At 40.2% G+C, this 12,667-nt stretch overlaps 4 protein-coding genes across 10 annotated transcripts in view; 2 read left to right on the forward strand and 2 right to left on the reverse strand.

Moving 5' to 3' along the window:
* The first annotated feature begins 704 nt into the window (after window positions 1–704).
* Window positions 705–3,991, forward strand: lysmd3 (LysM, putative peptidoglycan-binding, domain containing 3). Of its 2 annotated transcripts, none has more exons than XM_033973289.2 (3): window positions 705–850; window positions 1,825–2,096; window positions 2,233–3,991. In XM_033973289.2, the coding sequence occupies exons 2-3, from the start codon at window positions 1,833–1,835 to the stop codon at window positions 2,926–2,928; spliced, it is 960 nt and encodes a 319-aa protein (XP_033829180.1). In that variant the 5' UTR covers window positions 705–850; window positions 1,825–1,832; the 3' UTR covers window positions 2,929–3,991. The 2 variants fall into 2 exon arrangements, with proteins under 2 accessions (XP_033829180.1, XP_055080459.1); XM_055224484.1 differs by having other exon boundaries at window positions 728–855; window positions 1,829–2,096; window positions 2,233–3,116.
* On the reverse strand, window positions 3,726–5,064 carry polr3g (polymerase (RNA) III (DNA directed) polypeptide G). Its single transcript, XM_033973129.2, has 7 exons — window positions 4,934–5,064; window positions 4,592–4,721; window positions 4,455–4,520; window positions 4,293–4,352; window positions 4,161–4,225; window positions 3,964–4,083; window positions 3,726–3,890 (listed from the first exon to the last, which is right to left on the reverse strand). Exons 1-7 carry the CDS (start codon window positions 5,042–5,044, stop codon window positions 3,801–3,803), a joined length of 642 nt encoding a protein of 213 aa, XP_033829020.1. The 5' UTR covers window positions 5,045–5,064; the 3' UTR covers window positions 3,726–3,800.
* Window positions 5,065–5,483: 419 nt separating this feature from the next.
* mblac2 (metallo-beta-lactamase domain containing 2) lies at window positions 5,484–7,415 on the forward strand. The gene is made up of 3 exons (XM_033973273.2): window positions 5,484–6,126; window positions 6,443–6,657; window positions 6,736–7,415. The coding sequence occupies exons 1-3, from the start codon at window positions 5,685–5,687 to the stop codon at window positions 6,907–6,909; spliced, it is 831 nt and encodes a 276-aa protein (XP_033829164.1). The 5' UTR covers window positions 5,484–5,684; the 3' UTR covers window positions 6,910–7,415.
* A 186-nt stretch (window positions 7,416–7,601) lies between these two features.
* The window catches only part of rtkna (rhotekin a), a 40,668-nt gene continuing 35,602 nt past the window's right edge, over window positions 7,602–12,667 (reverse strand). For 2 of the 6 annotated variants that reach the window (XM_033972885.2, XM_033972886.2), the window contains exons 5-11: window positions 12,149–12,373; window positions 11,975–12,069; window positions 11,373–11,479; window positions 11,165–11,296; window positions 10,308–10,473; window positions 10,014–10,118; window positions 7,602–9,454 (exon numbers count right to left, since the gene is read on the reverse strand). In XM_033972885.2, the coding sequence (XP_033828776.1) occupies window positions 8,757–9,454; window positions 10,014–10,118; window positions 10,308–10,473; window positions 11,165–11,296; window positions 11,373–11,479; window positions 11,975–12,069; window positions 12,149–12,373 (1,528 nt within the window). In that variant the 3' untranslated portion in view covers window positions 7,602–8,756. Of the gene's footprint in view, window positions 9,455–9,641; window positions 9,739–10,013; window positions 10,119–10,307; window positions 10,474–11,164; window positions 11,297–11,372; window positions 11,480–11,974; window positions 12,070–12,148; window positions 12,374–12,667 lie in introns of all 6 variants that reach the window. The other 4 variants (XM_055224482.1, XM_033972888.2, XM_055224480.1 and 1 more) reach the window with 4 other exon arrangements.

Genomic DNA, 12,667 nt, shown 5'->3' on the forward strand with positions numbered 1-12,667 from the left:
GGTTACGCACACTCTCTTTCTCTCTTCCTCTCTCAAGAAGAATTACTTTACAGCTTCTTCAGAGCTCCTGCTTGTCCGGCCGGCACTGGCTAATCAGACTGGACGTTTTAATCCCATTTGTCTCCCTAGTATAGTTTGATGGTAGCGAACAGCTCCACCAACTGTGGCTGAGGCGAACTGCCTCTCTGTGACGTCTTCACAGAGCTTTTGCAATTATATGAATAAATGTAAAAGACCTAAAAAAATGTAAAAGCATTCTGAATACCTTGGTCAAATTCTGACCACATACCACTTTAAAAAGATACAAAATTACTCAGGGACTATTTTAATTTAGTGTGTTCTTTATTTGTCAGGGACCATGCACACATTAATTCATCTTAACAAAAGATCTCTTTCCATCTGCAGTCCCTGGGCAGGTGCACACACACTAAAATTACACACGACATTAGAATACTATCTTAGCTCATCATTAAGATTTATAAAATCCAATAAAATGTCACAGTGGCAAATACATAATGACTTCCTACAACTATTAAAAATGATTCTGTGCAAGTCTTTACTGTAACTATTCCAAAAGTACTGTTTGGAGGACTCCTGTTGCCTTGCGCCATCTGCTGTCCAAACTGAGTCCTTGCGCTCGTGTCGTTCGTTGTACGTCATTACGCACAATGAGTCTGTTGACGTGGCGTGAGCAGCTCGAGCTTGTAGTCAGAAGTGGTTAGCAGCAGCACCATGAGCAGCACTTAGCACCAGCAGGTATGCCACAAGGGAAAGGTGAACCTGTGCACTGTTTCGTGGAAGTCATGGATTTCTCTCAACTTTCCTAACAAACTAGCGATCACATTAACAGGTGAGGTTTTAAACACCCCTGTACAAAATGTTGTTCGACCTGAAATTACAAGAAAATATACGAACAAGGCACAAAGCATATGTGTATTTGCTAGCATGTAGTTAGCATGCGCAGACTTTAATTTGCAAACTCTGGCAGCTCTAGTTATAATAAAATAATATAATACAGGTCCTATTCGCTCTAACAATCGACCAGTCCTCTTTATCTATCACGGTGTCTGTCATTTATTTTGTTGTTGCACTCATCATTACTATATACCAAAAAGCCCTTAAGTAGACTTGAACAGTTTTGTTATTGGATGTCATTGGTGTGTGCACCCAATGCACAGGGAGTAAGACATCACCCTAATACAACACGTTTTCTCATATAGTTTATTTACAGATTTTGTCCATATCGTAAACATCTGTTATTGTGTTATCTAACTATTAGATAGGATGTTCAATTAACCAGATCCACAGTGCAGCCAGTGTTTGAGATACTGAAAGTTACGTAAAAGATGGACCTTGACACACAGATATTCATTTCTAACAATGTATTAAACGTGGAAATGAATTTGTCAAAAACTCTGTCACACCCCTTTACAAAGTAAACTATTTATGTGAATTATGGGATTTTTTTGTATTGTATTGTTATGTTATTAAAGATATTATTAAAAAATGTAAGCAGGTGTAATATGTTTACCTTCTGCAACATGTCATTTTATGTTGTATTTGTTTCTATTATCTCAGGATTGTAATTATGTAATGCTCAGTGTATTAAATAAAATAATCTAACTTGTGTATATTTAAAAACAATATAGAAGAAAACTTTTTAAAATTGTGACAACTCTAATTGAATTGTACCCCCGCTGTAAGCCTTGGCAGTAGACTTGCGTGACTTGTGTTAATTTTAAAACCTTGATTGTTAACTTAATTGTATGTAATGTAATTAAATCTAATTAAACTGCCTCCTGTTTGTATGTTTTTCTTTCATAGAAAGAAAAATGTCTCGGAGCCAGCACTTCGGTCTACAGTCAGCCACTATGGTGCAACCGTCTAATGGAGGGCATACATACCTGTTCACAAACAGCTGCTCAGAGAACGACCTGTCGGAGGAAGATAGTGAGAACTACGAGCTGCGGCCCCGAGGTCGAGAGCGATTACGTAGGAGTACTTCTCGAGAAAAGATGGATGATATTGTGTATCTGATTAGGGACATTCAGGAGGGAGATACACTCAATAGTATTGCTCTTCAATACCATTGCACGGTAAAGTGATATTTTCATTTGCTTTACTAAATGTGGTAGATAAAGCATGTTTTGTATGTATTTCTGTATGCCCAATGTAATGTACTGATAAAATGGCAAACTATTAGCTTATTTTATTACTGTTGCTCTGTTTCAGGTTGCTGATATTAAACGTGCCAACAACCTTTTGAAAGAACAAGACTTTTTTGCTCTTCGTTCAATTAAGATTCCAGTGAAGCGTTTTAGCATTCTCACTGAGACCCACATGAGTACACCAGCCCCATCTTCCACACCTCCTGGTGGCAGGCACCAGCCTCAGATCTCTGCTTCAACTGCCCTTCCTCTGGAGTCCTCCACAGACTCGTCCTCCTCTGCTGACAGTGTAGAGGGATTTCTTCTGGAGAAGGATAAAGACATTGAGCGGCTAGTGAAGTCTACTAATCCTTCACAGAGCAACCTCAATCAGGTGGTGTCTTCTTTAACTCTTCACCAACAACAGCCTCTGCTGGAAGAAGTGGAGTACAAGCCAGCGCAAAGAAAGGATCCATATTATGGGGCAGATTGGGGCATGAGGTGGTGGACAGCTGTTGCCATCATGCTGTTTGTTGGCATTGTTACTCCTGTGTTTTATTTGCTGTACTATGAGGTTCTTGTGAAAGCAGATGTAAGCCACCACGGTAGTCCTACACAAACTAATGGTGATATGCATCAAGGACATGGCAAAGTTTTGGACATTAACCTAGACCTTAATCAAGATGCAGTGGCTGGTCCAAGGAACCCTGACAGAAATGTTGATGAACAAAATGGACCAGCACTTCATAAAGACAGAAATGCCAAAGACTTAAATACATAACATGAGCAGTCACACAGTGATTGTGTCTATAGTTTTATAGCATTCAAAATGGACTGGAGAACTAGAGTTTATCGTTATGTGGGAAATAATGTTTTGGCCATTTGCTGCCAGGACCTGCTTATAGTGACTATAATTCATAGTTTTGATTCCAGGGCCAAAGGTGGGGACATTTAACATTTTGCCTTTTTTCAACAGTTTCACTTCTTACTTTTAATGTAAAATGTTTTCATCCCAAATCTGTTAAGAGAACTCTAATGCCAGGTCTGACTGAAAGACTGCATTACTTTTGTGTATTGTATTTTTGTTTTGTTTTACTCTGATTGATTAGATGACAGTTTTGTTTAGTACATGTGGACCAATCTTCTGTATACTTTATTGAAAGGTAAAATATTTAAATTATAATTAATTTATTACCATTATTGAGAGATTAATTCCATCTCATTTAAAACTATCAGTATTGAGTGATTATAGCATAAGCATGGGCCCACTTTCTTCTGCTGAAGTTTTTTGAACCTGAAAGCGTAGGAAATTGGCGTGCATACAGTATTAATATACAGTTGTAATTTTGCGATTTCAAGTTTGTTTGTAGTCTTTTATTTTATCAATGCTCAAAGTTAATACTTTATTAAATAATACATGTTGACAGTTTGTGCCTTTTATCCTGTAAAACTGTCCAGATCTGAGAATATAAATAAATACTTTCACAATTTCAATGTTAGCATTTGTAAACCTATATCTCTATACAAAAAGGGAAATCATACCTGAGTAAAATCTGTGAATTTAAAGCCTTCTTGAGCATGATAAGGGAATCTCTCTTCTACACTTGATCCTCTAATTTAACCTGGAAATGAAAATGGGAGAACTAGAAATTCTCAATACGTAGCTTCACCATCCATGTTGTCGTCACTATCTGCAGCAAAGTCCTCTCCATTGTCAAAATAGCTTTCAATGTAATCATTTTCCTATAATAGAAAATACTGTTATTGTTTATAAAAATGGCATTACTTATGATAAAAAGTTATATCTAGTTCAAACCTCTTCAATATCCTCCTCATCCACTTCCTCCTCTTCAAGTTCCTCCTCTTCATTTTCTTTCTTTTTTTCTTTTTCATCATCAGAGTTTTCTGTAGTTCCATCATCTTTTTTGGCCAATTCCTGGGAATAACAATTGTGCAATTATTATATACTGCATGTGGCTTATATTAAGTTTGCAGTTTAAACATGTGTCTTACATCTAATTTACTGAGCACTGCCTCTGCATCTTTATGTGTTACTTTGACAGCTTTTCTCTTTGTCCCTGTTGCCATACAACATATTAGGGTAAATTTAAAGAATTGTTTTCTTTATCTGCATATTTCAAATACCGGTCTTTGAATGCGTTTTCTTCTTTTGGGGCATCAATTCTTTTGGGAAAAGGTTCCAATCTGAAATGTAGACATATTTTTAGTTATTTACACTTTTCTTAATCAGTTTTTTACTCATGTTTCTTAATGTATTTGTGTTTATCGTTTGCTTTGAATTTGTACCAGGAGTCCATTCTTCATCTTCCACTTTTAATTTCTTGAGGTAACGCTCCGTGTATCTCTCCACCTCTTTTAAATGAGATTTTTAAAAAAAACATTTTACATCTGTGATTGTAGATGCTTAATACCTTTTTTCTCACCAGCTTTATTGTTCAGGGGCTTGATGTTATGTGGTCGCTGTTGCATTATTCCTCTCATTTCCTGTTTTAATGCCAGCATATAGTTGTCATCCTCTCCATCTTTCAATGGCACAGGCTTAAAATCTGTGTGCTAAATAAAACACAGGGCAAGGGTGTCTTGACATGAATAAAAACCTTTAGTTCTGTAATGAACAGTTGGGTTTGATGTGAAAGACATGCCAAAGTTTAGGTAGTTAATTTATCATGCACTCCTTCTGACTTGTGTAAAGAGTAGCTCTTGTATATTAGTGTTCTGGTAGCACACCATCCTCGAGTGGGGCTATGTAATACTCTGCTACTTACTGGAAACAGTGGACTGGGCCCCACCCTGGTCTCTGGCATGCTGCCTCTGCTGATGCCCAGAGCCTCGATGTTGAAGGTGAAGGCAGCCACTCCACGGCCCTTGCCTGCCATGGCTGCAAGCCAAAGACCTGCATCAGCAGACACATGTCAGCTCCATACACGCGGCACATGTCAGGGAATGGGTCCAACTAAATTCTTTATGCCATTGTGACATCCCAAGCTCCAGCTCCTTATACAGTTTATAACATATCAGGAAAATGCACTTAAAACACTATACTCACTCAGTGAGAGAGTGCTTGGAAGAAAGCCTAATAAATCGTTGACAATTTGAATTGAGTTAGTAGTAATAATAATATATATAGTCCGATATATGTAAATATTGTAACTCTTGCAACTTGCTAAGCAGTCTCACACACTGTAGAACTACAGTAAAAAAAACAGCAAACAAGTCATGATACACGCTGTGTGCTCCTGATCCACGCCGCGCAGGCGCCGTAAGCTCATCTGTCTCTGACACGCCCCGCCCATCGCTGACGCTGCAGAAAACCTCAGCCAATAACAGCGGCTTTACGTCTGACGTCATTTGTTTAGGTCCAATGACCTCATTCTCCTCCTCTAAGGGTGTGTCTGCGGCCACCATCGCGTCACCCTCAATGAAAACCACTACCTTTAGCAGGAAGGCTAGTAGCAGCTCTGAAACACCTGACTGCAAAATCATTCTGTAGCAGCTTTGACAGGTGCACACACTGGGATGTCTGCGGCCGACTGGTACGCCCATAAATCGCTCGGGGAAGGACTCTTCTGGATCCAGGAGCGGTTTTATCAGTCAGACAACAGGGCCAACATCTGGCTGCTGCGCGGTACACACCAGGACGTGGTAATAGACACTGGCCTTGGCTTGAGGAGCTTACCTGAATACATCGACGCTAAAGGGCTACTGGGAAAAGACCCGCAGCGAAAGAACCCGCTGTTGGCCATTGCCACCCACGCCCACTTCGACCATTCCGGTGGCCTGCATCAGTTCCAACAGGTGGGCGTCCACAGCGCAGAGGTGGATGCTTTGGCAAACGGGGACAATTTTGAGACGGTCACTTGGCTCAGCGACAGAGAAATAACTGAAGCCCCCTGTCCAGGATGGAGAGCAAGGAACTACAAAGTCAAGGCCGTGCAGCCAACCCATATTCTGCAAGAGGGTACGTCACACTCATGGCATATCACAGGTGCATTTTATGTCCACTGTTTTTTTTCTCTAGCAGCGGGTCATCTCCTCTGGAGCTTATTTTAGTGTCGGCAGGTCTTGTTACTGTAGTAGTCTATATACCTTTTTTCTAAATACATGTTTTTCCAGAGCAAAGTTATAGGCACATTTTCCCACCTTCATCATAGACTAAGATGTTTACGGCTAAAAAAATTAAGCTGTACAATTGGTTCTCCCCAGCCACACACCTAATAACCTCTCAGCAGATGATGTCAGGTGAGGTTTCGTAAAATGTTTTGTTTTCTGTCTAGGTGATGTAATTAATCTGGGGGACAGACAGCTGACAGTATTGCATATGCCTGGTCACTCCCGAGGAAGCATTTGTCTTCATGACAGAGAGAACAAACTGCTCTTCAGTGGGGATGTAGTGTATGATGGTGCCATGATTGACTGGCTGCCCTACAGTCACGTAAGTGACTATATCAGTAGTTGTGAGCGCCTTGTGGGTCTTGTGGACAGTGAACAGGTAACAAGGAGAAAACTACATTGATTTAACAGATGCTGGTTTTATATGTGCATTTAATATGTATTTTTAATTTTCTAGGTCGATCAAGTGCTTCCTGGACACTATAATGCATTTGGTGCAAAGCGTCTCCATCGGATTGCAACTGGATACATCAGCAGAGCAGACACCTGTCCTGCCAAGTTTTCCACATTTGCTTGGAGGACACTTGCTGGTGTGGCTCTGCGAGCTTTCAACCCACGTAGTGCCTGCTAATAAGATGTAACACCTTAAGAAGCACAGCTGCACAGAAACGTGAATGGACAGTATAAGAGTCAAACGGGGTAAATTATCTTTGGGTTTAATGTAATATTATTCACTTATGTAGCCCAGCACAACATATAAGATTGCCAAACTTAAACGGCTTACATAAGTCAATAATCAGCAAAATATTAAGCATATTATACTATATAAATGTATTTATTAATGTTATTCTGTAAATATTGTTTTTTTGTTATTTATGTATCAATGTGTTTTATATTTGAAATGCTGTTAAGCTATAAGAGCACACTAATGGTATTAGTACACTGCACTGCAAACAAAAAGCAGGAAGCACTGACAATTCCTTTGACACGTTTGAAAATGAGTAAGAGTGGCCATAATTCTAGTCTATGCATATCACAGTGAACGCAGTGTCAACTACCTCCTTTGTAAGAGTGCTTTGTACTACAAAGAAACCCAAGGATATCGGCATGGGCAATAAAGCCTCTCTTGTAACTGCATTTCACAGCTCTTTCTTGCTTGAAATTAAATTTAATGTTCAGGTAGGAACTCCAGAGTGAAAGTTATGAAGCTGAAGGAGAACCGGAAACCGAGAGTGAAAAAGGTTGGTCTTCTCATGTTGCAAGTTTGCAGGTTTATGTTTAAAGATGCAAGTTACATGCTTCAATTAACTGACATCTCTCTTTAGTAATTAGTTAATTTTAATAAATGTGTTATGCATTTATTATTTACATTTTCTAGTTTCATACAGGATTAGATTGTGCAGAGTAGAAAACCTGCAAACAAGATGCCTTTCATTCTCTGCAAATAACATCATCAGAATATGTACAAACAAAATATAAAGAGAAGAGGTTTATTTGTTAGTATATAAAACTAATTTACATTTTACAGTAAAAGCTGCATGGAAACATTTGACAAATGTAACACTTATGAAATTGAAAATGTATTTTTGTTGAGTTTAAAAGACAAAGTAAATAACTTAATTAAATAAGACATACATACATACCTATTTTCCTATACTGTAATATTATCTAGTATTGCCATTTTGAAATTTATATTTTACCGATTCCTTCTACATAGAGGTATTGCATTGTAAAAAAATAGCAGTAACATATTTATGGAGAAAATACTTCCAAACATTGGCAAGAATGGATCAGATCAGGTTTTACAAGTAAACACAGTAATGACTAGTACAGTAAATGTGTAGGCATTCAAAGCTTTCCCCAGACTCCCACATACTGAAGTTTAGCATTTTGACAAATAGTCAAATTGTGCTAAAATATAAGGGCTACAGTGTATAATCTTATGAGGAGAAAAATACACTGAAACAGTTCTCACAGTATAGGCAACAATTATCTGAAAACACAATCTTATACCAAATGTTTATCTGAGCACATGCTAATTTGCTCTCTTAACAACACTGCAAACCTGTATATCACAATATTGATAAGCTGCTAGTGCATTATTAGTTAAAACTTTTAGGTGGCCAGTATAGCTGACACACAAATAGAACAAAATGTGTTTGAGTTAAAGAGCTTTATATTATCATGAACCGTCTCCCAAAAGTACCTGACTTATTTAAAAGATAATTCTTGGTACCATATTTTGATTTGTCGGATGTCCCCCACTAGTTTACAACCAATTAAAGTGCAGAGCAACCAACATGATTGTCACCTATTTCCGTTAGAAGACACTCCCATTTGGGACTCTCCCATGAAGTAGGACAGATGCAGTTTGTCCTTTGAACGGTGCTCAAATCTTAGCAGACTGTGGGAGGTTTCACATATGTTAAGCCAGGTGTATTACAGTTTATTCTGAATTTGCTCCAAGGGATGAAAGGCTCACACCTGACTTTGAAGCCAGTTGCGAGGATCAAGTCTGGCTCGTAAGTTCCTGAGACTGCGGCGAGCTGGGGAGGGCCTTGAAAAGGGGACTCCTTCAGATAGCTCCAGGCTGTGGCTGCCCTCGCTGTTACTGGAGCTGTTACTGGAGGTGGAGCTCGAGCAGGAGAGAGTGGTCTGTGTGCTGCACAGGGACAGAGGGGACTGAGACGTCTGAAGAGGATTCACAATAGAAGTTGGAGGAGTCTGACAGGAGCATTGAAAGGCCCCATAGCCCCGCCCTCTGAGGGTGCTGAGCTTTGCATCTAGAGACAAAGTGCGCGGCCTAAGACGGGATGGGGAAGATGTCAGGAGAGAGAAGTTGGAGTCAGGCCAGGCATGTTGCTGCGAGCAGGGACTGGTGCTGCAGTGGCTGTCACTGTCTGAAGTCAGACTTGCATCAGAGGATAACAGACCCAGCTGTGGGTACCTCTGTGGGCTAATGGGACTTCGGGGGGGATGGCGAGGGGAGCAAGGGCTGTACCCCAACAGGTGAGATTCACAGGGACGGGGGCGACCGGCGCTTTTTGGGATGTTTTCCTCAAACAGAGTCATCCATGTGGGAGATGTTCCCAGCTGACTGCGGAGCTCCAGCTCCTGCATCCTGCGAGCCAGTATGTCTGACACTGTGGTGCTGAGGTCATCAGATGATTCAATAACTGTAGGAAAAACACCCATTTATTTTGGTAAAGATGATACAAAATCAAAGGGTAGTAACATATGAAAGCTACGAGGAAATGCAGCTTTGTTCTATTGCTCAGAGGCTAATAAGCAGCCAAGTATAAACAGCAACAGTTAAATGTTTAGTTACATTAACAGTGAGACCTCCTAGTCCGGTTACATCACCTGTCGTTGTAATAGGAGGATAGCAAAGCACGAATCTCAGCAGACACAGCATTATCCTGCAGTAGCAGGCCCTCACAGGAGGGCGCAGCAAGAGGAGCTGCCAGGTTAGAGTAAGAAGGAAAGATGCAAAAGGGTTTCAAAACAATGTTTTTAGTGAGGGAAAAAATGATTACAGAACAAAAGAGGGCAAGGTTCACACAAAGGGACACGGGAAAGAAAAGGACAAGAAAAGATAAGTCAAGAGTCAGCGATAGACCTCATCTTAAGCATAAATGTAATAAAATGTGAAGACACTTTTAGACATAGCATCACATGCATTGTGTTTTTATTTTCCAATTTAATAAATTAAACAGTTTATTAAAAGGAACATACCCATTTCATGATAAAGGGAGCCTTGTTTAGGTGTAACCAGGGCTGGCTTTCGTGGCGATGGAAGTTCAATTTTCATAAGGTCATCACAACATTGCTTCCATTGACCTGGAATAGTTTTAAAGTCACAGTGATCTTCCTGGTAACATCACATTGGGCTAAGCACAACTGCACATTGGGAGTGATGTAATGTAAAGCTACTGATTGTCCAACATGCTGTGTGCATAGCTAAGTTAATAATAATGCTGGGGTGTATATTACCCCAGCATTATTATTAATAGTAAAGCATCAACTCACTCATGTCATAGAAATGTTGCCAGAAAGCCTCCATCCAGCGATGTGTGTCGTCTCGACTTTCTGTTGTCACGGTGTGCGTGACCTCGTCTGCTCCATACTGATTACTGATGCAAATATTCTGACCTTTACTATTGGGGTCCTTCTCTGATGCTCGTATTCTGGTCTCCTAAAACATGGGGCCAGCAAAAACAAACATCATCCAGTGACTTTGGTAATGAGGGATCTAGTGCAATCTATTAAGGTTCTCTACAATTACTTTTATTAAGACGTTTTCTAATGAATTTCACAATGCCTTAAGTAATAATATTTATAGCCACTAGATGTCAGTGTCGTTCCATTTGCTTTTTAAATAAACAACTTGTACTGATTGCCACTTCATTTCTTAATACTTTTTCAGTTCAAACACAGATTCTGGCTTTAAGTATATGCCCATACCTGATATCAACCACAGATAGTGAAGATTACGTCTCTTTTCTATAAAAATACATAAATAACAAAACTGATCCAGATATGTAATGTGCATGTTTATCCTAAGGAACTACTACAGAACAGCTTTGTATAAATAAAAGCTCAATCATTATGAGATGGTCTCGTAACATCAGCTTATAGGGCCAAACAAATAATTGAGTGAACCAATAATACTCTGATCTCTGAATCAATATCAGGATTGTTATCCTATTTGGGATCTAAAAGACTTTAGAGCATCAGATCCTACAAAAGAAGAAGAGCCACTGTGGGAAAATGTAAAGGCACCATCATAATCCTTTGTTTGACATTTAAATCAACAGCAAATCAGATGGCTTATCACAGCTTGAACCATTGCCAAAATTCAAAAAAATAAAAATGTTTTATTTTACCTTATTGATACCAATGGTGAAGGCTGGTTCAACATTTGCTTCAACATCGTCTTGCCTGTGATAGCAGGAAAGGCTTGTTCCTTTGAGAACTGCATGCACTTTGGTCCAATTCTGGGGCTCTCCTCCTAATTGCTAGTAAAGAATCACACAATTGGGAGAACTTAATTATTGCAGACAAATGACTGAATCTGACTGTTGATCAACATACCTTTACTTTTAATGACCCGCTCATCATTTGTTTAGTCATACAGTGCGGCTGAGCAGCGAGGCGACAACACATGCTGCCATAGAGAGGCAGCCAGTATGAGCACTCCTCTACACAGACAAGAATAAAAATATGATTCATAAAGAGTCTTATTCCCAGATAGACTTGATGCAGCATGCAGCGCAGTTGAAATGTGCCTTTAACCCCCATTGTCTAACAAAAGGAGAGAGTGGGGTGTAAACACTGGCAGCTGCGGGGAGTGCCAGGAGGTGGAGCAATGAAAGTTTACTGCAGCCTGAAGGGCCAATGAATAAAACACTAGGGGCCTGTCTGTATGAGGGTCTGGGCCCTTGTTAGCACACATTATTACAGCTGTACACAGCAACCACCTCACTTCCAGTGCCTTTATTACTATGACTTTGACAATGGCTGTGTGTCAGCAACATGAATCAATGGTAAAGGGGAAAGGAAGCCTGGAGAATGTGAGGTATTAATGCTAATTATTCAGAAGGAGTAACACAGTGAAGGACAAAAACAGACAGATGGCTGTTCTGGCAGTCAGTAAAACAAGAGGTAGTTTTACCGACTGCCTGACTGACTCTTACCATTGCCTGAGATGGTGAGGTCATGTGTGCGAAAGTTGTCCTGGACGTGAGACAGTTTCAGTGTAGTATGAGCAAGAAGATGGTACTTTGGGCCCCTAAAACACAGCAGTATTAATACATAATTCTTAGAGCTGACAAACAGCAAATAATAGAAAACAAAAATACTGAACTCACGGTACAGATGGGACAGGCAGCAGCAGAGGAGATGCTGCACCATTACTGATGGGACTACAAGATCCAGGCTCCATAGCTGCTCGGAGCTTCTTTCCGGTGGATCTCCCCAGAGAGGAGCTCAGTTTACTGGCCAGTTTTCTCGGTGTGCTTCCCGCTGAGTAATCATCCTCTGAGCAGCAGCTATACAGCTCCACACGGAGCTCAAACCCAGGGCTTGCCTCACTACTTCAAAAGAACAAAAAGATAAAGAAGTGCGCAGCTGCAAGCATCAGTCACAGGATACTTCAGTTTTCTAGAGAAGGTTCTGGCTGCAGACCTCCACTCAGAGATCCCACCCCGCAGACCTCCACCAGGAGGACTCTCCTTCCACAGGTCCCTAAAAGTAAACAAGCAGTGACCATGCCAAAAGGCTACCAAAGTCCAGTTTCCTGGCTGCTGTTTTCAACGCAACTTTACAAAAGTTGACATAGTTTTAAACTAAAGGCAAGCCCTACCCCTTTTCCTAAACTGAACATTAGA

Source organism: Periophthalmus magnuspinnatus, chromosome 9 (assembly GCF_009829125.3).
Source record: "Periophthalmus magnuspinnatus isolate fPerMag1 chromosome 9, fPerMag1.2.pri, whole genome shotgun sequence".
Taxonomy (NCBI): domain Eukaryota; kingdom Metazoa; phylum Chordata; class Actinopteri; order Gobiiformes; family Gobiidae; genus Periophthalmus; species Periophthalmus magnuspinnatus.

What these genes read in the sequence shown, in the direction of transcription:
- lysmd3 (XM_033973289.2), top strand. Translation starts at nt 1,833, where the DNA reads ATGTCTCGGAGCCAGCACTTCGGTCTACAGTCAGCCACTATGGTGCAA. An exon ending in CTCTTCAATACCATTGCACG is followed by an intron (nt 2,097 to 2,232) that starts GTAAAGTGATAT and finishes GCTCTGTTTCAG; the next exon opens with GTTGCTGATATTAAACGTGC.
- mblac2 (XM_033973273.2), top strand. Translation starts at nt 5,685, where the DNA reads ATGTCTGCGGCCGACTGGTACGCCCATAAATCGCTCGGGGAAGGACTC. An exon ending in AACCCATATTCTGCAAGAGG is followed by an intron (nt 6,127 to 6,442) that starts GTACGTCACACT and finishes TTTTCTGTCTAG; the next exon opens with GTGATGTAATTAATCTGGGG. An exon ending in GTCTTGTGGACAGTGAACAG is followed by an intron (nt 6,658 to 6,735) that starts GTAACAAGGAGA and finishes TTAATTTTCTAG; the next exon opens with GTCGATCAAGTGCTTCCTGG.
- polr3g (XM_033973129.2), bottom strand. Translation starts at nt 5,044, where the DNA reads ATGGCAGGCAAGGGCCGTGGAGTGGCTGCCTTCACCTTCAACATCGAG. An exon ending in GCCCCTGAACAATAAAGCTG is followed by an intron (nt 4,521 to 4,591) that starts GTGAGAAAAAAG and finishes CTCATTTAAAAG; the next exon opens with AGGTGGAGAGATACACGGAG. An exon ending in ATGAGGAGGATATTGAAGAG is followed by an intron (nt 3,891 to 3,963) that starts GTTTGAACTAGA and finishes TTTCTATTATAG; the next exon opens with GAAAATGATTACATTGAAAG.